At 38.0% G+C, this 23,589-nt stretch overlaps 2 protein-coding genes across 4 annotated transcripts in view; one reads left to right on the top strand and one right to left on the bottom strand.

Moving 5' to 3' along the window:
- The window catches only part of LOC101164166 (protein FAM131B), a 58,893-nt gene extending 44,750 nt beyond the window's left edge, over positions 1-14,143 (top strand). For 2 of the 3 annotated variants that reach the window (XM_011480980.3, XM_004074050.4), the window contains 8 exons: positions 3,677-3,782; positions 6,929-7,147; positions 7,709-7,849; positions 9,581-9,736; positions 9,822-9,994; positions 11,145-11,279; positions 12,443-12,577; positions 12,688-14,143. In XM_011480980.3, coding sequence (XP_011479282.1) covers positions 3,677-3,782; positions 6,929-7,147; positions 7,709-7,849; positions 9,581-9,736; positions 9,822-9,994; positions 11,145-11,279; positions 12,443-12,577; positions 12,688-12,906 — 1,284 coding nt within the window. In that variant the 3' untranslated portion in view covers positions 12,907-14,143. The remainder of the gene's footprint in view (positions 1-3,676; positions 3,783-6,928; positions 7,148-7,708; positions 7,850-9,580; positions 9,737-9,821; positions 9,995-11,144; positions 11,280-12,442; positions 12,578-12,687) is intronic. The other variant, XM_011480981.3, reaches the window with a different exon arrangement.
- Positions 14,144-16,293: 2,150 nt separating this feature from the next.
- Positions 16,294-23,589, bottom strand: part of LOC101174115 (chloride channel protein 1) — a 31,177-nt gene continuing 23,881 nt past the window's right edge. Inside the window, exons 21-24 of the mRNA XM_011480979.3 lie at positions 23,016-23,060; positions 20,842-20,946; positions 19,314-19,400; positions 16,294-17,547 (exon numbers count right to left, since the gene is read on the bottom strand). Of these exons, the coding sequence (XP_011479281.2) occupies positions 17,098-17,547; positions 19,314-19,400; positions 20,842-20,946; positions 23,016-23,060 (687 nt within the window). The 3' untranslated portion in view covers positions 16,294-17,097. The remainder of the gene's footprint in view (positions 17,548-19,313; positions 19,401-20,841; positions 20,947-23,015; positions 23,061-23,589) is intronic.

The following is a 23,589-nucleotide window of genomic DNA, read 5'->3' as shown; positions in this document are numbered from 1 at the left end:
TATTTTGGTTTGTGGAATTTTAAGAATCAGAAAGTGACCAGGATCCAAGCCCTTATCATGAATCCCCCACCACTTCTTGTTCCTGTATTTCCTAAATCAAACTCCTTTGGAGTATTATCTAAATGATATAATCTAATTAAAGTCACACTCTGATCATATTTTGATCTGTTGTAAAAGCATTTCCAGTAGTGTTTTAATTATCATTAGGCAGTTTTTGACCAAATTTTAAAACCTGTGTTGTTTTCTAGGACATTGTTTCTGGAGAGCAGGAGAAGTTAATCAGAAAAAAAAAAATAAGCTGGCCCCTTCTTTCCAACAGCCATCAGTTTACTTGCTCTCAGCTCTTCTCTTACAGCCCCTCACATCCCACCCTAACATTACCGGTGCATATAAAAAGGTGAGCAATATTGGAGCTATCCAGTCGCATATTTTGATCCAGATGCACGCTTGGATAAGGAAAATGGAGACATTCATGGATCTAGTCATTTACAAGTGGATGTATCAGGATGGAGCAGAGCATGGAGCTTGTGGCCTGCTGTTGTAGGTTCTACATCACATCTACGTGCTTTTCCGAACTGCATTTATTTGTCTGCTTTTTATTCACAACCGTTTGAATAAATAAATGTTCTTGATGTGTCGTCTATCATGAGAAAATGCCACAAGAACATGTTAAAAAAAAGAAAAATCTGATTTTCCTCTGTGTGGGTCTTAAGGAATCCAAAACAAACTGGAAAAACAAATAAATTGCTGACCATCACCTGTAAATTAGATTGAATTTTGCCCTTAAAATATCAACCACATGGGGGCGTGCTTCCTGTCAGGTTTTAACAGAAAGTGGTTTTCCTACATAGTTATAATTGTCAGTTTGGATTGAAGGAGATGCAGTTAATGCTTATTAGAAGTTTCTAGTGGCAGACCAATGTTCTCTGCCTTCTGACTTGAAGACAAGTAACTTCAAGCTGACAAAAAATGAAAAAATTAAATAAAAATAAAAAACACAATTTAAAGCAGATTCAAGAAGGTGGCAAAGCAGATGCCCTGAAAAGGACAAACTGAAATAGCAGTCACTTAAATACAGTGATGACCATTAGCATAAATCAGGACAGCCGTGGATAATTGACAACCTGAACCTGGTGTGACCGACAGAGGAAGAACATGAAAACAGAAAATGACAAAAACCTGAAATAAATAAATGCATCCTCTTTTGTTTTATCCGTGGATTTCATCTTAAGCCTTCCTCCTTTTTTTGTCAGACTAATGTCAGCTTTAAATGTCGCTCTAAGTGCTTGCTCTTGATCCTCTTAATCCTTGTTATTTCCTCCAAAAAACTTCAACATCTTCAGTCCTTCTACCTCCAGCTCTACCTTATGTGCTTTAATCAAAGCCCTTATCCTGCTCAATCACAATGGTATATTCAGTAAACCATATAGCATCACTGCGCCTAACTTCCTATAGAGACCTGCCATAGTCTGCTGACACTCTCCTCTTGCTTACTTTTCCACATTCTCTTCAAGTTTGGATTTTTAATCCTGTTATTTCTGAAACGTTCACCTCCGTTCTCTGTAACTGCAACATCATCTTTATATACATCCAAATGCTCTTTCTTACTTCTCTGAGCAAACCTGCACCTCCATAGATTTTTCTCCTCCTGCTTTCTTTCTTCATTGCTGATATTGTCATCCTCAAATCTGTCAACCAGTCTGTGGTGCAGCACATTGAATTTTAACAACTTCAATATAGCCTGATCTGTCCACAGAATGTTACTCTGCAGTATGTATCGACAGTGAAGCCTGAAATTCTTCATCCTCCTGACAAATTCGGACTTAAAAATATATATTTTTTCCAAAGAAGCAAGTTCATTCTTGATTATGACTAAAACGTCCCCCAGAAAATATTCTGACGATGTACAAGAGGTGTAATTGAAAACAAAAATCCATGCTTTCATTTATTTAAAGAAAAACACAATAATCTTTTAAAAAAAACAACAACATTTGTTTCAACTTTTTTCAGCTATTGTAAGGAACCTTACCTTTGTAGAGTCTAAAATCAAGAATTTGTGTTTTAGATTTGTGTCTCTTGTTTTGGACAAAGCAGTTTATTTGATGTCAACACCTGGGAAGACTAAATACGTTTGAAATGAAAACTTGTTTCATGGAAGGATCAGTTCATCTGATTGACTAAAATGCAGCTCTTTTTTTCTTGTAGAACGGGTACAGAGGTAAAAAGTTCATGGTGACCAACCAGTCGATCATTTGAGATATTTTTTTTCTAAATGGATCCTAGAAGATAATTGATTTGTTCATAATTCTGATGCTTCTAAGAATGCATTTCTCTTGAAATGCTCACACGATACAAATAATTTTCTAAAATCTTCTTTCTTTGTTCTTAAATTATCTAGATTATCTAAAACTTTAGGATCCAGAGTAAGTTCTTCAGTGAAGATTCTATTTCTGAAACCTTTGGAGGCCTGATGATAAAAACCCCATCAGTAAGCTTTCAACGTGTTGTACTCAGTACTCAGAGAATAAAGGAGAAGTTCTTCTGTTTTTATACTATATTTTAGCATAGTAGGAATAAGTAGTAGAAGTTAGATGCGGTGGTGTGCAGAGGATGTGCAGCAGGTTGAACACCACAGTCCCTTTCAGAGGCCGGGTAGAAGCTCAAAACCTTCATTTTGTTCTGTAAACAATACCAGTGTTTCATGCTGTAATTAGCTGCTGGAAGGAGATCATTAAGAACCAGACTCTGTCTCTGTGCTCCTTGGTTCTGGGATTAGTTTGACATAATCTCTGGCGCCAGAGAAAACAATAGAAATCACAGAAGGACATGCAGATCTGATGCTGCTCGGACCAAAAGGAAATCTCATATTTCTGACAGCTCATAAGTGATACGCTGCCAACACGAATATTCACGCTTCACTCTGCAAAAACTCAACCGTAAGAAAGTAAAAAGACCCTTGATTAAAAAAAAAAAAATCTTTTGGCTTGAAAAAAAAAGAAAATAACAAAAAGGTTTTCAATAGCAAAATTATCTTATTTTACTTTTTTTTTTTTTTACAAGGGGCCTGTTTTTGAGGTGCTAACTTGTTTTAGATGCTGTTTATTTATTGGGGCTTCTTACTTTTTGTGTTTGAATAGAATAAAATAAGCGATCGTCTGGTCTGATCGAATGAACTACAAAAACAGAACGATCCAATAGTTTTTTCATGGCAAGGCCTTCCTGTTGTTGCTCTGAAAAACGTCATTAACAAATATCTTTGTTTGTTTCATTCATTCATCATGAAGCACTACTTTTACACTTGTAATGTTTGTTGGTTGCTGTTCAAGTTAAGTTCCTTTTTCATCAGTGAGCAATTATCTATCTTCAGAATAACTTCATAACAAAACACAAGCTGTGCTGTTTTTCCTGCCACTTCATTTTAAACAATTTTCTCTGAAGGCAAAATAGACCTATGACTCCCCTCTCCTCATAGTGATCCCCTTTTTCCTCAAACTGCATCTTTAATCTTCAATAACCTGCAAACTTCAGCCCCTAATTTTTTTCGTCCTGCATTTTTTTGTTGCTTTTCTTTCCTTCATTGTTTTCTCTGTCCCATCACATCATTTTCTGTGGAATCAAAATTTTCCGTCTTCATCCGTCTACCCTCCCTCTTCTCCTCCCTGTCCTCTCTCTTCAGCTGTCCGTGGAGGACACAACGTCCATTCTGCCTCGTCTCAAGAGAAAGCCTGCCAACACCTATGGGATCGGTGCCCTGGCTAAGTCCTCTCTGTCAGGTGTGTCAGGTGTGTGTCTGTGCTGCTAGATGGTAAAACAGCCCCCATGTCGGCCCTCAGCCTCCCGGTCGGGTCAGTTGTGAAGTTGTTGCTGCTGAGCTCAGACAGTGCTCAGACTCCCTGTGGAGTCACAGATAATTTTGGGATTTCTTTGTGTGTTTTCTTTTTCCTTCAAATACTCGTTAGTTATTGATTTTGGATTTAATAAATTGAACTGAATAAAACTTTTGACCAAGCAATGTGTTATTAATGAAAAGACTGTAGTGCAGAGTCAGTGCTCTGCAAAAATCCTAATAATCTTGTAATGAAATCTTTTAGTTTATATTATCCAAAAAAAAAACACAAACGTACATTTTTATTTTTTAAATTAGATTTTTACTTCATGTTTGTTGAATAAAATAAGGCTAATTTAACCCTCCAACTAATGAAAATGTTTCCAGGCAATGACTCAAACTAAAGTCTAATGTTTAAAAATGTAAAAATATATGTATTTGGTCTCTTTAAAAAAATTAAATATGTACAGTTATGAAAATAATCATGTAGTGTGATATACAAATAGAAATTCATGCAAACCAACTTCAATAATGTGGAAACATTTAGTTATATCTATAGATTTTTTAATCTAACATGTATTATTTTATACATAAATAGGCGTAATTTGGGGTATTATATGAAGAATATTTAACATACATGGAAACATTTAGCCAATAAATATGATTCAATTTTTTTTTTTTTTGCATTACCTTATAGTCACTTTTTCTGCTTCTAGTCAAACTTTTTAAAAATTACTTTCAAACCAGGGGAGCAAGTCTGACAGTTACTTTAACTTTGCTTTTATTTGATTTTTTTAAATGTTTTTGAAGGTTGAAAAAAAACTTACAAAGAAGTCTCAGAAATGGTTTACATTTCAAAGTTTGTTCAACTTAATCCTGACTCAATGGACAACTTCACTGTTGAACAGAAGGAGGAGGAGCTTGGAGCCAACATGCCCACCCCTGTGGGTGCCCCTCTTCTATATCAACCCCTACTTTCCCTCCTCTTCCATTGATACCAACAGCTGATGTCAATGAAACCTTCGGGGTCATTGATGGAAATCCATTTGGATCTTTGAGTTCAGACAAACTAAAGTAAGTGAGGTTGCTTACTTTGAAGTCCTCCTGAAGCATCTCCACAGGCGTGTTGGGGAATGTGCTCTGTGTTGTTAACGTGGCGGTGGTGCTGGTGGTGGTATCTCTGTGCCGTCTCTCGACCAAAATTGTGTTTTGTGCTTTAGACTGTAGCTCTGTGCGCTTGTTGTGTCTAGTCCTTAAAGCAAGTATCTTGTTTTTTCTTTTTAAAGCGACACTTTTTGAGCCTTTTGGAGTGATCTGGGCCCCAACACCCTCCCTCATACTTCATTCCAATTTTTTCCATTCCTATTTTCACCGCCAATTAGTGGAAGATTTGATTTTTATTTGAGATTGGTTCTCTTTGTCCTGGGTGGGGATGGGGGGGGACACTGTGTCTATTTATAATTTTCCCCCCTTAGACCAGGGGAGCAATTTACAAAGCTCTGCCTATTCATGCCAGCTTGATTTAAATTAAATGTTTAATCGATCAGCCGCTGCACGCAGGATAAATCTCAAATTTGCATCTTAATTGGGCAGAGATTTGCTGGTGAACCTTTCCTAATATTTTACTTACACTCTAGGAATTACTAAAGCTTTTTTCAATTATAAAAAGTTTAATGAGTTTTTTTTTCTCCAAATAAGCAGGTTTATTCTTGATTATAAATGACAAAAAAGTCCCCCAGAACGTATTAAGACAATTTCTAGGAGAAAATAATTGATTCAGTATTTTTGACTGTTTCCGTCAAAGTCTGTGTGTTTCAGTTAGAATCATGCGAGTTGCTTCAATTGTGCTGACTCATACTTCCGTCCCATATAGTATGTCCAGGATACATATTGAACAAATTTATTATTCTAGACCTAAAACAACAGGTACAAATGTTTACATTTAACATGATGAGGTAAATGGTTAAAAGGCATTTAGGAAATGTTTATCCTCTTCCAGTTTCCAGTTTAGATTTGCATGTTTGCAACTTATATGACTTGGATCATACAATGTTTTAAATGATAATTTTATTTAATAAAAGAACAAAATAAAACAGTCCAAACATCCCTGGATGTGAAAACTGACCAAATCTTGTTTGTATTTTCCTCAACAGCAGAAAATGCAGTTGAGACTTTCTAATATTGGTTGGTGAGGGTTTCTTTTACACTCTTCTTTGCTAGTTTGTCTAAATCCAGACACATCTGAAAATCTTCCAGCATTAACTGTTTACAGTCATAAAGCAGAAACTCATTTAGGAAATATATACTCCTAAACCTTAATGTTGATCCATTAAGGGATGTTTAGATCATTGGCTTGCTTCAGAACACAAGTTCTTTTTAGCTCATGACCGGAAGGAAGATTGTTGATTATTCCTTCAAGTCCTTTAAGCCCCACACCATCACACCACCACCACATTTGACTGTTCCTCTCAAGTTCTTTCTCTGAAATGTTCCTGTTTGTTATTAAAGGGGACTCATTCTTTTTCAGAAAGATTCCTTTTATTGACCAAGTCTTGGAGATGATACAGAAGTTTTTGACAAATACAAAAGAACTCTTTAAATTGTTTTTTGCCAGCAGGATCTTTTTGCTAAAACTCTTCCATAAATCCAATTTAAATTTGGAGAGGATGCATTTAGTTTTCTACAAAGATTCAAGGAGGTTTAACAGCTATAAATTATAATAAATAATATGCATTTTCTATAAATTTTAGTCATTTTTGAACATTTCAAAACAAGAACTTAGAAATCTGAATCATTAATCATTTAAAATTACCTAGAGGGGCAAATACTTTTATATGGGATTGTTATATGTTTTTGCACTGCGTTTGTACTGTTTTACTGACAAATTATTTTAAATCCTTCATCTTATAATTGTCAAATTGTTCTGAATTTAGTTGTACCAAACCTTTCTCACCATCACCTTATAGTTTGCATTTTTTCAACATTTCAAACATCCCCATTCTACTCCCCTCAGAGCCTCGGTTGGAGGGGCATTCAGCTCCACAGGCCAGTAGTGATATTAATGGCATTTGTTTCTTGGCATACTCCTTATACCTGTTGTAGGTGTGACCCGCTCCATGAAGGACAAGGTGACCAAGCCCACTGCCATGGCCCAGGGTCGAGTGGCTCACATGATCGAGTGGCAGAGCTGGGGGAAACCCTCTGCAGGGCCGCCTGGAAGCGCGGGACGCAACAACCTGCTGAGGGAAAAGGAGAGGAGATTGGAGAACGACTTCTACAGCGACCTCAGCGATGGCGAAAAAGAGGCTCGCTTTGCTGCAGGTGAGGCACCAAAATCTTGTTCTGCGACATTTCAGTGCCACTACTTTGTGTTGTTGGTGACACTGGATTGATGGTTTTCTATAACGAAGATAGAAGTTTTACTTAAGATTACATTACTGTAAGTGCTGTGATAATTGTGACAATTGAACAATAGGTGGCAATTAAAAATGGTGCCAAAACAATCCATTTTTTTACTGTTATTTCTAAATAATGTTGAGCTATTGCCTTCTTTGTGTTATGACAAGCTTTAACTAAGTCCAAGAAAGTCTAACCTTCAGAGCAAACAATCTTCTTCGTTGGCTTTATTTGTGGAAAATTGATTTTTACTGCCATCTAGTGTCTGAAGTTTTTATGCGAGCAATAATAAGACAAAAATGTATGGCTTTTTAATAGGTAGCAGATCCTGTTTTTTCCATAGGCTCCGCCCACAAATTAATCATAACTGTTTAAATGTGGACAGAAATGTTTTCTGCACTTTCTCTTCAATGACTACTTCTTGTGTCACACTAATTTGGCATCACTCATGTGGGCACAGCAGCTCTTTGTTGTCATACCTCCCAGGAATCATGCAACAGTTTGCAATCTCTGAGGCAACCCTGTTTGGCTGGAACTCCATGGACGGTGACAGTATGGGAGCTGGCTCCAATCAGGGCAGCGTAGCTCACCTTAGTGAGGTCAACCAGGAGAGCATCACCAGCAGAGGTAAACTACAGAAACCTGACCCTGAAAGACAGATGGTTTGACCTGCTATTTTCTATTTCGGTTGGTTTAGAAGACCTACCTGATTTGATCAGACGAACAGAGATCAACTGACGCTTTCCTCTCAGTAAACTGGCAGTATTTCTGGTATGTTTTGCTTGGCTGTTCTGATGCAGATGAAAGTCAGTCGTGTCATTTACACCCTCATCCGGCAGTCAAGAACTTTTAGAGGACAGACACTCAGCTGCATTTATCCGCCTTTCACTCCTACAGGCCATTCAGATCCAGATTATGCCCCATCATATCAGGAACAGCAGATGGGATTTCAGTTCATCAGAGAAGGAAGAAAAAGCTATAGATGTCAAAAAATGTGATGCTTAAATGTTGGGGGTTTTTAGGAGTCCGCTTTCTTTGTGGCTCTGCTAAATGAAAGTGATGAAGCCATTTCATTTGTTACCGTGGTTACTGCCTCCTCTTCCCAATACAACAAACTGGTTCATCTTTATTTACTGTTTGTGTTTGGGAACTCAGGCCCTGTTGAGCTTTGGAGGTTAGAACAAGGGCTCTTCTCTGTTCCCACCACAGCATGGGCTGTGCTCTCACAAAAACTAAAACAATGTCTGCAGGGACCGTCTGATTACTTACAGAATGCAACAAATTAAACATCAGCTTTCTTAACTTTGACCACCAAACCTCAACCGTCAATCGAGGGACATTTTTAGGGGTGGTTGGCAAACATTTTATCCACCAAAGATCTTGTTCTTTTACCATGTTAAGCAGAAAGAAACACAACTTTTTAAAAAAAATTAAAAAGAAATATTTTAAAAAAGTAAAGAATGTGATGGACATGCACAGTGCCGAATCTATATGTCGTAATATCTCCTTTTAAATATGTATTTTTGGCCATTTAACTCCTTGTGGTCTTAAATAGAGCATAAAATAAGTTCAGAATCTTCAACAAGGTCATCCTGGAAAGCTCAGCAGTCAGGAGAGGCTTAATCAAAGAGTCAGTTGAGGAGGTTCTAACATCTGGACAGGATGACTCCAGGACATCTTTATGGTTGTGTTAAGAGAATGTCTACCCTTAAAGGCTTTACTGAGGAACACAAATACTGTTGAGGAATCTCACATCCTCCCTTTAAATGCTTGTTTTCCCTTGCCTATTCTTTGTCGATGGATATGTTGATCTGACATTAGTTTATCCATAGAATTATATGACAGGCTTTTAATGTTAACTTTAATTAAAGCAAAATTATTAAGCTTTTTCTTGCATCAATTAAATTGTTGAGCTTTTCTGCAAACTGAGCTCTCATTTCCATGTAATACAGTCTTAGATCAATCAAATCTAAAGGCTAGTCAAATTAATCTAAAAGATAGTTTCTGTATGTATCATCTCTAACTGGGGTATCAGTCACAGTCATCTGCACTTTCTTACAGTAAACTACCAAGTTTAGGATTAAAAGCCCACAGTTTGCCCGCTAACAGGAAATAAAGCGGCGCACAGTGTACAAAGGCAAGACTTTCAAAATAAACCAAGAACTCAGATGTTCAAAGCTGCAAAAATGTTTTTAAAAACTGAAATAGTTTCATGCAGATTGCTTCTCTGTTATAATCTTCCTTATTGAAATGCATAAATGCTTTTAAGGTTGGGATCAAGTCAATCCCAAAATATTTGATTTCTCAGGAAATGAATTAATGATTTTGTGGCTTTTGCACATAATCTCCCCCAAACAGACCAGGTGCTACATCACTCCTCTGCAGATGTCTGGCCTCACACCTACATCTCACAAGGGTTATACTGCCTGTCATCTTCTGACGGCTGGGACCCAATCACCAGCCAGCCCTCGGGCGTGGCCTCGCCTGCTGCAGGCTCTTTCATCATGGCTGCTGGTGAGGAATTGTCCCCCTTATACACCTTCTTTTTTACATCACAGTCTGTACTCAACTGTTGCTAAATGATTTATGGCTGTTCCAGGCGGCAGTGGGGCGGGAGTTACACCTGGCGATGGCTATGAAGGGACAGTGGGCGGTTACCTTCAGCAGCACCATGCTCAGCTGGCCTTCCAACAGCAAGGTCAACTCCAGCAGCTCCAGCAGCTTCATCATTATCAACAGCACCAGTATCTGCAGTATCAACAACAGCAACAGGTTTGTGGGCCAAAGCGTTGCAGAAAATGTAGAAAACATGGATGTGCATAGACACAACAAAGTGGAGAGCAAAGGCTAACTGTTGCTAACGTGGAAAACATTCAGTTCTTATAGACCCAGTCTGATTAAAAAAGGTGTTTTGGGTGTTTTTAACATGTTCTTGTGGCATTTTTAGATGCTGATGGACATGAAAAAAAATTCAAAATTGTATTTCTGAGTATTTCTTTATTTAAATAATGAAATCAGAAGCAGATGAAAAATATTCTGTTTGAAAAGACCTTACTTGTGATGTAGAAAATATGCTTGGCGGGCCACAAACTTCAAGCCCTCAGCAATGGAGAGGGGACTCGGGGGTGGGGTTGCTCTGCACAATGGTCCCACAACTTAGAGGTGAACTTCTAATGAATTTCTAATTTCATAGAACATGACAAAATTTTTTTAGCTAAAAACAGCCTCATCATAATTAATAGAACACTGGGAACGCTTTTACAATAGATCAAAAGATGATTGGAGTGGGACTTTGTTGTAATTATAATGTAAATCCCCACTGACTAATATGTAGATTGTTAAAAACATGATACATTTTGTGTTATTGCACGGAGTGTTACATCAACCCCTACATAAATGCTTGCACTGACTGAAACTCTTTCAAGTTCTTCCAAACCTTTTCCCTACCTTTTTTCTGTAGATAGTTAGTGATGATAAACGGTGACACCAGAGCAGTCTGTGACTTCATTTCTCAGAGCTCATTAAAGCACCTGTGCGATCACTTTAAAAGGTCAGGGATTGTTTCTTGGAAAAAGTGTCCTGATCTGACACCTGAAAAAAATAACTTCATTCTGGACATTATGTGGCTCTGATGAAAAATAACGAGTCTGGATTTTTGGTCAATTTCCTTGACATTTCTTGATACACACAAGCCTGAAATATTTCTTCAAACGTTGCTGATGGAACCATCTTATGATTTAAAAAGAAATATGAATTCTCAGGAGCCTTAGGGATACAAAAGTAAACCCACTTTTAGACTCGACAGTGCGGAAAATAAGATACCCAAGCATTTGGCAACATGCTTCTAGTTGAAAGTATCTCCTCAGTTCTGATTTTAAGGATATATTTCATTCTTTCTTTCTTTCCTTCTATCTGACTTCAGTCTTTGGAGCCCAGGCTACACAGCAACTCCCATTCTCTCCAAGCCACTCCCAACAGCACCATCCACAGCCTTGGCCCACCTGCTCATCCTCGGCTAGCTGACCTCTGGGGAGCAGCGCAGGTCGAGGCACACCAGGTAGGCACAGCCCCTCTTGAATCCAAATGATGGGATATAGAGCTGGCAGACTAGGTGTTGCTCTGATGCAGCAGGTTTTACTGTAATACAAGGACATGGAAGGTCAACACAAGGAGATGTGATCTGCTTTCACATAAAGCCCAGTTTTTTATTGTTTGATCCATCAATAAATTGATAACATAAAGATGCGAGACAAATATATTTTACTTTGATATCCATATATTTTTGTCTTATGGATCTGGCTTTGTTTACATCAGCAGGCCTTAATGGCTACATCTGTAGAGCAGTGAATGGTGAGTTGCCAGGGAGGCCTTCAAGGTAGGAGACAGGCATGGAGCACCCCCCAAGGCCTGCATGAAAGCCTGACATGGAACTGATGAATTTTGAGTAAAGCCATGGGGGTATCAACTTGGTTGCCAAGGTGGCATGTCCCAAAGCCAGCAGGTTTTTACAACTCTACGGGTTGATATTTTGCTGCACTTGCCTGAACATCTGTCTTTTCTCATTGACGGTCAAGCTGGAGAAACCAATCATGCCAGAAGTGAGGAATTTGTCGTCTGCTTGCACATCTTTATTTCTGATATTGTTTATTTTTCTCTTGCTTGTTGTGAAGGAATTCGGGAATTCAAGAATGATGTATGTTTAATAAATAGAAACACCTGTACAGTGCTTCAAAAAAAAGTATTTGACCAGTTTTAAAAATTCATTCCTAAAAATCCTTTTCAACAAAAACTGTGTAAAACTACTGGGAAAGAACTTAAATTGGCAGAGAATGTTTTGTCTTAGTATTTTTGGTGAAGAACACAATTGAAAGTTGCATCAAAACACAAAATTTTAAAGTTCATTAAAGTGAAAAGCTGCCCCTCTCTGTACTACACTACCACTCCCATGCTTGAATGTTCTTTTGGTTGTCTTTTCCAAAATACTCTGTAATTAGGGGAAAGTACTTTTTATTTGAACCCAGGTAAGGTCGTTTTTTGATGCATAAAAAACATAGGCTCAGTTTTTTTTTAAATTATACTTTAAAAGGGTTATTTATGAAAAAAAAACAAGAAAAAATCTGAAAGAGAGCAAATACTTTTTTGGCAAGCACTGTATACACAAAAGTGACAAGCAGTTGAAAAGTTTATCTTTTGTTTGTTTGTAATGTGACCTTTAACCAGGTGGAGATTGTTGGACAGCTGAACTCACAGATGGTGGACATGGTTGGAGGAATGGTGGATATGGTTGGAGAGGAACCAGAGCTCAAATCTGGAGGCATACCAGAGCATGAAGAGGAAGAAGATGAATACACAAGAGTGAGTTATCAACTTTAGTTTTCCCTTTTTGAAATGTTCTCACTTCAGCATAATTGAAGAGGATCCACCTCTTCAGCAGCTCTCACAGCCTCCAATTCTTGTGACTGCAGCTCGAAGAGGTGACTTTAACCCTGGAGCCAGAGCCGTGTTCTCTGACGCCGTCCCCACTGAAGGAGGAGGCGTCGTCCACCAGAGGTTCCAGCCCAGGAATACCAGCACAGACTACTGAATCCATTGCAGAGAGAATACCATTTGACGTCTTGCCATGTGGCATTGCCAAAGATGAGGAGGCAGAAGAAGGCTCCATGGTCATTGTTGCAACCAACTGAACTACAAAAATACAAAACTGCAAATGCCCCAGTAATCAGTCAAGCTATTATCCCCCACCCTCACCCGTATATTTACCCACATGGAGCCACATGGAGGAATTTTTAGGGAACGTTGGGATGTAATGTACACAACTGTTTTTCTCTTCCCAATTTAGTGTGAAAAATGGGAAACAGACAACAGGATGTGAACTGAGTAATGGACTCTTCCAAATGTCTGGGACAAAGTCAACCGAAGAGCCAGGACTGAAATGCAATATCCTCAAGAAAACAAAAACATGAAAAGCAAACAAAACAAAAAAGATAAAAAGAAACTTTTAAGGGCCTATCTGAGATTTCAATGCAATATATTAAAAAAACCACACAAACCTGGATTGGATTCAGAGTGCTTGGTTCCATGCAGAAACAGAAGTGTTCAGCGGATCCAGCAGGGGTATGGACGTTTTTCTGCTCCATCAGATTCTGATTTTTGTAAACATTTGAATTTTCTTTCTGAATTTAAAAATAAAAATAAATGTTTAAACATTTCAGACAGAAAATTTAAGGGTTCAAAAAATTTAGATGGAACAGAAAAACATCCATATAATGCCAGGAAAACCTGATTTGCTGCATATTGTGTTTTGGTTGGAATGCAGAACATGTGAGTGATGCACCTGCACACACAAAGAAGCTGACCACAACCCCCAAAACATGCATGCTTTTTAACAGTGACCCTGCCCCAACATTATAACGCAGTATACAAAGTAATACCATAACAAATTGCTTTTTTTCTTTTTTTTTTTTTTTTTAGAAAAAAAAGGTGGAAAACCCCCCGGATGTATTTGTATGAATGTCAGACAGTATGTAAGGTTGTATGAATGTAGCTGCTTTGTTTATGTGTAAAATATATATTTATTCTGAAAAACAAACACAGAGCCTTCCTCTTTCAGTGATGCAAAGGATCAAACTCATGCGTGTTTTACTTCGAAAGATGTTTCTAAATAAGGGACATAATACACAGGAAGTGATTAAAAATAGATTTAATTGATCAATGCGACAGGAAAATTTATATTCAAATAAAAAGGAAATATGATCACTTAAATCCAGTAATTCAGTGTTGTTTACATTAATTTTTCATCGTTTGCAGAGTTAATCACATTTTTCACTTAAGTGGTCTGCAGGGGGAAACCATCAATAACCAAGAGGAAATTTTATTCAGATTTAAAAAGAGGGAAAATATGAGTAGTGAGATAAAGTGAAAGAAAAAAAAAATATGACGTTAGTTAAAACATATATACAGGTTTAATTGGTTACAAATGAAAGAAACCCTCCACCACCACTACTGACAACAGATCATCCCCACCTTTTAATATAAACCACTTTCTCATTTGAAATGTAAAAAAATTTGGGGGGAATTTTTGAATTGCCATCCTTTTTTTCTTGGGAAGAGCAGGCAAAAACCAACATTTTTAACAAACTATTTTTCAAGCGCTAAAGGAAGTGTTTTTCAACGTTTTTTGAGCCAAGGCACACTTTAACCTTGACAAAAATCCCGCGGCACACCAGCATTCAAAAATAAAAATAAAAAAAGAGGACAAATTCATAGTCTTTACTGATCTACAGTCCCTCCACAATCTCACCTGCATTTTTGTGATAATTGTGGCAGAAAAAGCTGGAAGCTGCAGCTGTTTTTTTCTAAAAGATGTAATAAAAGTTAAGTTAGAAGATTTAAAAACTGTTTGATTTGTGTTCGTTGTGGTTTCAAGATGTTAAGAGAAACTCGTTTTGCGCCGAGACGCTCACGCTGTCACTTTTAACCCAATGCATCATGGGAGATGTAGTTCAATAATCCGCCGACCGCAAAAAGACAAGCGTCTCTGAGCTTCATTGTTTTGTTCACTTGTTCCACGGTCTGACACAGGATTCTGTGGAAAGCTGCACCGCTAAAGACGAGCTTTAGCTGGTATTTTTGTTAGAACTGAGCGACTTTATCAGCAAAATTAAGAACAAAGAAGTGAGGACTTTAATCACTTCTGATTGGTCAGACTGATGACATGTGATTAAGAATCCAAGAATGATTGGTGGAGACATTTAAAGGGGCGGGGCTTTTCCTAAAACAGCTGAAGTTGCGGCTAAATCGCGGTACCGTCATTCTTATCAAATCATATCTTTAATAGAATCAAATAAACACAAAGAAAAAAAGTATTTTACGATCTTTCATATTCTGAATTTCTAAGTGTTTTATCAGGACTTGTAACGATGAACAAAGAGCTGAAATCCTGGAGATGGAAAATGTTGTTAAATCAGTTAATGAGGGCAATTTCCCACGGCACACTTGACCATCTCCCACGGCACACTAGTGTGCCGTGGCACACTGGTTGAAAAACACTGCGCTAGAGGTTATAGATGGCTTAATAGGGGAAAAGAAGGATTTTGTGGGTGATCCGGTAGGTAATGGGTAGCAACTAAGTGATGATGCGGGTGGCAGAGTTTTGAACCACTTGAAGTCTGCGGAAAGTTTTTTCTGGGAGTCTGAAAAGATGTCACAAGAACCCTAAAAAAAGTTTCCTATCATGTTTTTTTTTCAGTTTTAGAGAGTGATTTAAAACACTCAAAAATTTTTTGACCTTTTTTTGGTCCATATCTCAAGCTACACACACACACCGCCTTCGGAAAAGCGTGTTCAAGAAACCCCTTTCAATGAAAAGTGTATGTAAAGGCCGGAAATGTGCGTTTTGAGCTTCCACATTTACAATTCTCTCATTTATGCATCACTATGCCAGTTTCTACTTACAAAACCAGGTTGAACTTTGACCAATCATGGACTTGGATTGGGAGTGATGTTTGGATTTAATTTCATTTCACTGAAGTTCCAACAATTGATCATGGAGGAGAATTTAATAATTGCAGTTTATGAACAGCTAGAATTCTATGACACCAAGTCTTTTATCAGAATAGAGCTGTGAAAGAAAAAGCCTGGAGCAAGATTTGGGAGATTTGCACCACTCTGACCAAGCCCCTTCCAGTGGCGGACATGTGCCAGTATTGGGTAGCGACAGTCCAGTGTGAACACCGTAACAAAGTGCTTTTAGCATCACATGCCTGATGTGAATGTAGCATCAAAATGTTGTTCTGCCTCTCAGGCTAGCATGCACTTTATGTGGCTGAAAGCGATCAACAGTAGAAACCGTCAACTCAAGAGAAGATGATGTCCACACCGTAGACAGGCTTTTATGTAATAGATTTTTTTGTAAAGTTTTTTAGTAATGAAAATTATGGGAAATTCCACTTTATCATAAATATTGTGTTGAGTTATCATCGTAGCAACAATATCTGAGCACTTTAGAGTGTAAAAAAAGCTTTTCAAAAAAGATATTATTTTTATGGTCAAGTTTGCTAAGTACAAAAATCTCAAATTTGAAGGGACATTTTTATTCTGCCATATTGTTCACCGTTCTATGAGCTTCAAAAACCCATTTGCTAAAGTACACTTAAAACAATTGTTGGCAAACAAAAGAGCTTTGGGGAAAAACATTACACTTAACAAATAAATATATTTATTCACTCATAAAAACTACTTCACAATACATGATGTTAAAGACTTATGGCAGCACCTGAGAAACCTGGGGATGCATCCTGTTGGACAAAAATGCTCTGCATGTAGCTGCTTTCTTCATTAAGTAAAACATGATGGCATAAGCTCTGAGGATGCATTGTGGAGGTCAAAACAGCCAAACGTCACCTACCACTCCATCACTTTTCTTCTGTCTGGATGCTGACACTCAAAAGGATGATTCACCTCTGCTTCTCTACTCAGAGCAAACCCCTTCTTTAAACTTTTAATAATCAGGTATTGAAGAGAAAATATAAAGTTATAGACAACAATCTTCGTATACGAAATGTTTGAAGAACTGGGACTGAAATGGGATGAATGTCTACCTCATAAAGTCTTTGAGATGAGATGAGCTCAACTATCAGCGAGCTGATGAAGCGATTTGGTACAAAGGGAAAAATAGTAAAACCCTGAAAATGCTTAACTTAGTAAATAAACTGAAAGTAAAACAGAGCAAAAAGTTAAAAAAATAAAATAAAAAATACAACACAGATCTTTTTATAAGATGGAGATTTGAGGAGTGGACCAACTGAGTTTGGAACCTAAGAGGTATAAGAAAAGAAGAAGCAAGACGTTAAAAAAAGCCTTTCCATTATAAAAAGCTATACCATTGGCTCATCATCGCTGCCTTCATCCCCCTCGCAGAGTCCTTGTGTGACCCTCAAGGTAGAGAGGGGGAGGGAGGATGAAGGAGAGGGAGGGGGGGATGTGGAGGGAGCAGGGACTGGGGGAGGAGTTGATGAAGGAGGCACATTGAGGTTGCTCGTGAGGCTGCTGTCTTCTGAGCTGGCCCTCGCCTCCCTGTCCACCCCCTCGATCCACACCTCAGTTTCATGCTCATGGTCGAGAGGATGGTGATGGTGGCCGGTGGTTGATGCAGAGGGATTGTCAGGTACCTCTTGGAGGGAGAGAGGGGAGGTCAAGGTTGGAGAAGGAGCAGGGGAAGAGGCGGAAGGTTTGGGGACAGGCTTGTGGTTGCTGTCGCGGAAGCTGGCCAGGGGTGGGCGGAGGCGCACGCCGTAACGCGTGGAGCCTTCGATGGCCCTCTGAAGCTTTTGTGAAGGAAAGCAGGTGGGGGGAAACAAACAAACGAGGATAAGAAAGGTTAACATGCACTTTTTCTTTAAAAGCTACTTACCAAGCCTCCCTGCTGTTTCAAGGCAGGAATTTCAGACTCAAGACCTCGAGGGCCAACATCCTGCTGGTAAGAAATCCTGCTTCATCTGGTGCTGATTACCTGACTCAGGTGTTTTTAGCCAATAAGGAGCTTTAATGGCAGGTTAGTTGGAAAAGATGTAGGACACCTTGAAGACTAAAGTTTGAGACCTGCATTTTAAGGGGTTTGAACAACTACTGGACTTTAATTTGCCCTGAAACTGCAGGGATGCTATGATATCTATCAAAAAGTGCTGCTTCTGAAAGGGAAAAAACCCACAGAAGTCTGTTTTTTTTTGTATCTGGAGTTCCAACAGCTTTTTAAGTCTTCATATCAAGCTGAATATGACAATAATATTTAGTAACTAACTTTGCTGCATCGTGATCATGCAAACATTCAATAAAATATGGATGCTTGTAGGTGTTTCCTCCTTGCCGCTTGGTATCAGTGTGTTGGAGAATGTGAGTTAAAACTGAAAAACTGTCAGAATGATGCAAATGTTTATTTAGTTTTAATGCCTCCATTAAAAGTTAAATCATAAACATTTATACTCTAACCAGTTCTGATGTCACTTATAGTTTACCGAAGCCTGGAACGGCCAGATTAATTGGACTCATCTAAGAACATCACTAAAACACCTCTTGTGGTTATGTGAGGCACTGCAGCATTCAGTACTTCTGGGTTAAAGGGAACAGAATGTGGAGCTTGAACAGAACAAAGGGTGTAGGTGTTATATCTGTTGAGTTTTTATTATTATTGTGTTATGGGGGTTCTGAGCTGCTGCTTCTGTCTTTGCTGCTCCGCTTGGACTCAGAGCCGCCAGAATTGTTTAGGGACCAAGCAACTTCTCCTGTGACAAGAGTCACATTGGTTACAGCTGTCAGGAACTGGAGGTTTTTCATTGGTAGTTTATTTTTTAAATTTCAGAGATGTTTAAAAGGCCTTTTGTGCCCCTTCCCCTCTAAAATCCTGTGCACGGCCCTGCAAAATGCCATTAACTTTCATATCTGGCGCACAATAGTTATGTTTCAAAATGTCCAACATGTCTACATATTTTTAAAACTTTGGGTAAATTAGATGTTTTGTTATCTCCAAAGACGACAAAAATGTTGGTGTTTCATTGCAGATAGTCACAGAAGCACAACTATGGGGATGAGGCCTAACTAACGGACCTCACTAACTAAGGCCCAAATAAAAGAGTTTCAAAATCGGTTAAACATAGTTAATTTATGGTTTAACAAAGGTGGTAAGTAACTTTTTCACTCAGGCTGGCACCTGTTGTCTTAACAAATCAATGCAAGTATAAATATATATTTATTTTATAAAATTCCAATGGAATTTACCACTGTAATCTCTCTCTAATATTGAAGTTTTACTATCTGAATTAATCAATAATTCCAGTCAATTTCAAAAAAGATCTTTGAGGTTAATTACTTCTTCACACAAAGCCTCTCTGGCATCTAGAAAAAACTGCTCCTGATTAGTGGTTTGAGTGTTTAAGTTCAAGCGTTTAATCCTTTTATTAAATCCTTTCAAATGTGCTGAATGACATGAATATTACTTTGCTGAATTAAAGAAAGAAAATCGAAGGAAAAAGCAGTGAGTAAAAGCTGGTGGTAAAAGCTGCAGGCAGTGTTGTAAAAATCAAACTTGGTTCCTTACTTCTTTCAGGGCCACCACTCCCACCAGTTTGCCGATGCTGGTCACATAAGCGTGACTGAGTCCGAGCAGAGAGAACAGCGTGTGGGTCTGTAGAGACGCAGCAAGAGGGAGAGCTCAGCACACTTAACAGAACTTTCCTCACACTTGCACATCCATGTTTCTATTCTTTTTGCCACCTTTGAGAATTCACAGTCTCTGTGCATCTTTAAGCGTTCTGTCAAAGACAAAGGAAAATGGTCTCCTGGTGAAAAGAATACTGGAGAGTCCTTGAGTGCATTTAAATTGCAAACTATTGTACTTATAACCCAGCTGAGGTCACACTGTGGATCAGCTCTCTGTATGCATCAGCACATCCCATCTCCTCTGCCTCTTTTCCACACGGATACACAGAACACCATGAGGATTACTACCAGAACGAGTTTACAGGGATGCAAAAAAAAGAAAAGAAAAAAAGAGTGAAGGGTGTTCATATGCCTCAACATCATGAAAATATGAGGTCACTTTCAGGTTTGTCCCAATAAGATTGAGTCAAAGACGAAACACAACCGAGGAAGAAATAAGAATAAATGAGACAGTGTGCAAAAGTACCAAACATCAACAGATCTGCAGGAATGTAGAACATTTATAGGAACCTGTGAAAATAGTCTGACAAGTATATAAAAATTATAAAGAAATGTGATGACTATTCTATTGTCAACATTAAACAAGTGTTAAACAAGTATCTATTCTATACAATCTATGATTAACTTTTTAAATTTGTGAATTAAACGCAATAATGTTGTACATTATCAAGAAAAAAAGGCAATGCACGGTAAAGGTGAAAGAACACAAAAATTTACCGGTACTCAAAAAATGATCAACAAGGTTTGTTAATGAGTATGAAGAAAATCTTTGGTTTAACACTCCGTGGATCGACAGGACAAAAGAGGACATTTCTAACTTAACGAATTAGTATAATTAATAGAACAATGATTTCTGTTCTCTAGAAGAAAATCCTGAAGCAGGATGCCCTCCATCAGTCAATAAACCCAAGCTCACATCACTCTGGTTCTGCAACAGAACTTTGAGTCCACCCCTGAGTGGATGAAAAAATGAAGAATCTGGAGTGTTCTGGTGAAAGACTGGACTTAAATCTGAGATTCTGCTTAAAGCCCTCAAACAGTGAGAGTGAGAATGTATGTAGAGGTTATGTGAGTGGTTCAGAATGAAATCTGTCTTTTACGACCCCTCAAAGTCCTCTGTGTCTGATTTTAAACGACTCAAACTACATTTTTCCACAAACCTCAAAAATACAATTATGAAAACAGGATTTAAGTTGTTTTCAGTGATGGTGACACAAATGAGCTACCAGGTTAAAGGTCAAACACTTTTCATAAAAAATGTAAAGATTTGGACAGGTTTCTTTCCTAAAAAAGAAAATCTCTAAATAAAAACTGCTTTGTTACATTTATCAGGCAAAAATAAATTTAAGAAACCTTCAAAACATGAAGATGCATGAGCTTTAATGATTGTGTGGAAGCAGATGTACCTTGTGTAGCGACGTCCTCTCCACCAGCTGGAAAGGCGATGGATCGACACGTATCTCATCGATTTCGACTGGTTTGTCCATCTCTGCCTCCTCCCATGCTCTGATCTGAAGCAGCAGAGACCAAGGCCACAGAGAAGGGAACCATAATGAATCATGAAACAAATAAATCAAGCAACAACAGTTTCATAGGATGCATGTCCTGTATGGTACCTGCAGTTTGTGGTTTTAGGAAGCTGACAACAATCATCTACGACTAAGAAGATCCTTGAAAACTTAGTTTTGTCCTTAAATGTCCAGTTCCCCCCTTTGAGATTTAAGATGTCTGACACCTTTTAGCTTTTCCATTGATTTTTCCTACGAGGTCCGACTGTTGTGACAAGGACAGCAGTCTCGTGGAATTACAGACCGATGTTATGTCTTTTTGTGGGAGTGTGCTGCCTAAGGGAAGGGTAGGTAACAAAAAAGGAGTGGAAGATATTTTTGAAGGGTGCTGAAATAAAAAAAAAGTTTCAGCTAAAAGTTGCGATTAAAAAATGTTGAATTCAACCTTAAATTTTGACAACAGGGACATTTGTTTGACACCTTGATGCTGTATCTTCTCTAATAGCATTACCACTACTGATAATGAAGGTAGAATAAAGGAAAATACATTTTTTCATGAAACCCTGATGTCAACAAAGTCCAGGTTAATCTTAACTAGAGAAAAACAAAATGAGCAACGTTTAAGTCAGAAATCTAAATTGGAGTTGTTCAATGTTTGTCATTAGATGACGTGAAAATGCTTCACAATGGCTCATATTGAACTCATATAATTGGTGGTAAACTATACAAGTGGCAGGTGTGGTTGATTTAGATGCTACTGCGTACTTTTAGGGTCTAATATGGGATCTAAACCAGTTCTAGAGCAATGAACACCTCCTGCTTAGTTTAATATTTGGAAGGCACCTGAAGAAATCTGAGAAATTCAGCTTTCAGGCAGACAGCAGGCTCTATGCTCAGTGAAAACAGTGATATCTAATAGCAAAGGTGATTCGGCCGATAAAAAAGGAAAAATGTCAAGTTTGTCACAATACTACTATTGTTCATGACAGAGCAGCCCTACTCCTTCAAAGAAAACCAATAAAAGGTGATAAAAACAGTTAAGCTTTTAGTTGGGAATTGAAGGGGGCTAAAGTTGGGTCATTTATGGGTCTTAAATTACCTAAAAAACACTTCAGCGGAAGCATGAGTCCCACCTGGTACGTTTCAAAAGTGTTGCAGTGCTGTCTATTTGGCTGGTGTTGTAAAATATTTTTACTCTTTAGTCACACAAAGCAAAGCAATGTTAAGGTTTCTTTAAAGTTTTCTTGTCCTCTAACATTTTGGCTTTCAAATAAGAATTTTTACCCATAACCCAGTAAGTCAGGAACATAGATGTTCAACTGTGTCTTTGTTTTGTGTCCTAATGGGGACTGTGACCTGATGTTATGTGCATGTGTGTTTTCATATTATCATGGGGACAACAGGCCAGGACACCACCATATGGGACCTCTTGCAAAGTAGAATGTAAACATTTTTGGGCATAACAAAGTTGACGGTCAGTGTGCTCCAACTTAAGAAATATGTGTTATGGCTGCAATCAATCAATCAAGAAATACATTAACAACAAGCAGATTATTTTTAAGGTTTAAATCCCAGCATCGAAGGGGGGGGACCCAGCCTCACCACACCAAGGTGGCGATGCAGGTCCCCATATAGAGCTGCAGTGGCTGAACAGCAACCGACCCAGAATAATACTGTGTAAAAGAACAAAACATAAATACAAAAAAAAACAAATAAATAAATAAATACATAAATGTATAGATTAATTTATTAAAATTAATTCATTAAACAGCCTCATGGAATGCCTGCACAAATCTAAGAATTTAATTATCATGTCTCTGACTGATCACAAAACTCATGCCGCTACATTTCTGCCTTGAGAAAACACTGCATACAGTGATTATACTCTTTTTTTATTTTTTTATTATTTTAATTTATTATGTATGTTGTATTTGCATCTTCTTCTATGGACCGCACCTGAGTCTGATATAAAGTGAATTATTATTAATTAGAGCGGAAAGTATTTATTTATTGCAAATAAGCATAAATTCAGCAAAAATGTGAAGATGTTTTGAGGTTTGTCTTTTTCATACCTCATCTGGTGTCATGGTGTCGGAGAGGGGGGGAGAACAGGGCTCCTGGAAACAAAGAACCAAAGAGCACAAATGTACACATTTATAAAGCTTTTTCAGCATTGAGATGTTCTCTAATTTATAGAACTGAGATTGTAAATGGATTATATGGGAGAAGCAGAAAATAGAATTTTGAAGTAAAGTCTTTAAAAAAGAATAAAAAAAAGAATTGAACCTTGGCAATAAGATTCCCAGTGCATTAATTTAAGTGAGCAGGGCTATTCAATTTAAAAGTTTACAATCTAGTCTTAAAATGATGACCTGACATGTTTGAGATCAGATGGAAATTGTCCATTTAATCTTTATATATTAATAACACAGTTTTTGCATTCAATGTGAGTACAATTTTCCATAATAAAAAGAAGCTAGGAAGGAGGGACAGACTCCAAAAACGTCAATGATAATCAGATTTTTAAATTCAAGAGGCGTGGAAGGAGGGGATGTAGAAATGAAATTCTGGTTTCCCAATTTCCAAAGCTCTCGCATCTCATTCCTGCAGGTGTTTTGTTTTTCTTCACACTCACTGCTGAACTGA

Source organism: Oryzias latipes, chromosome 11, assembly GCF_002234675.1.
Source record: "Oryzias latipes chromosome 11, ASM223467v1".
NCBI classification, from domain to species: Eukaryota; Metazoa; Chordata; class Actinopteri; order Beloniformes; family Adrianichthyidae; genus Oryzias; species Oryzias latipes.
Note: the sequence above shows the minus strand (reverse complement) of the source record. Positions and strands in the feature narration are given on the sequence as shown.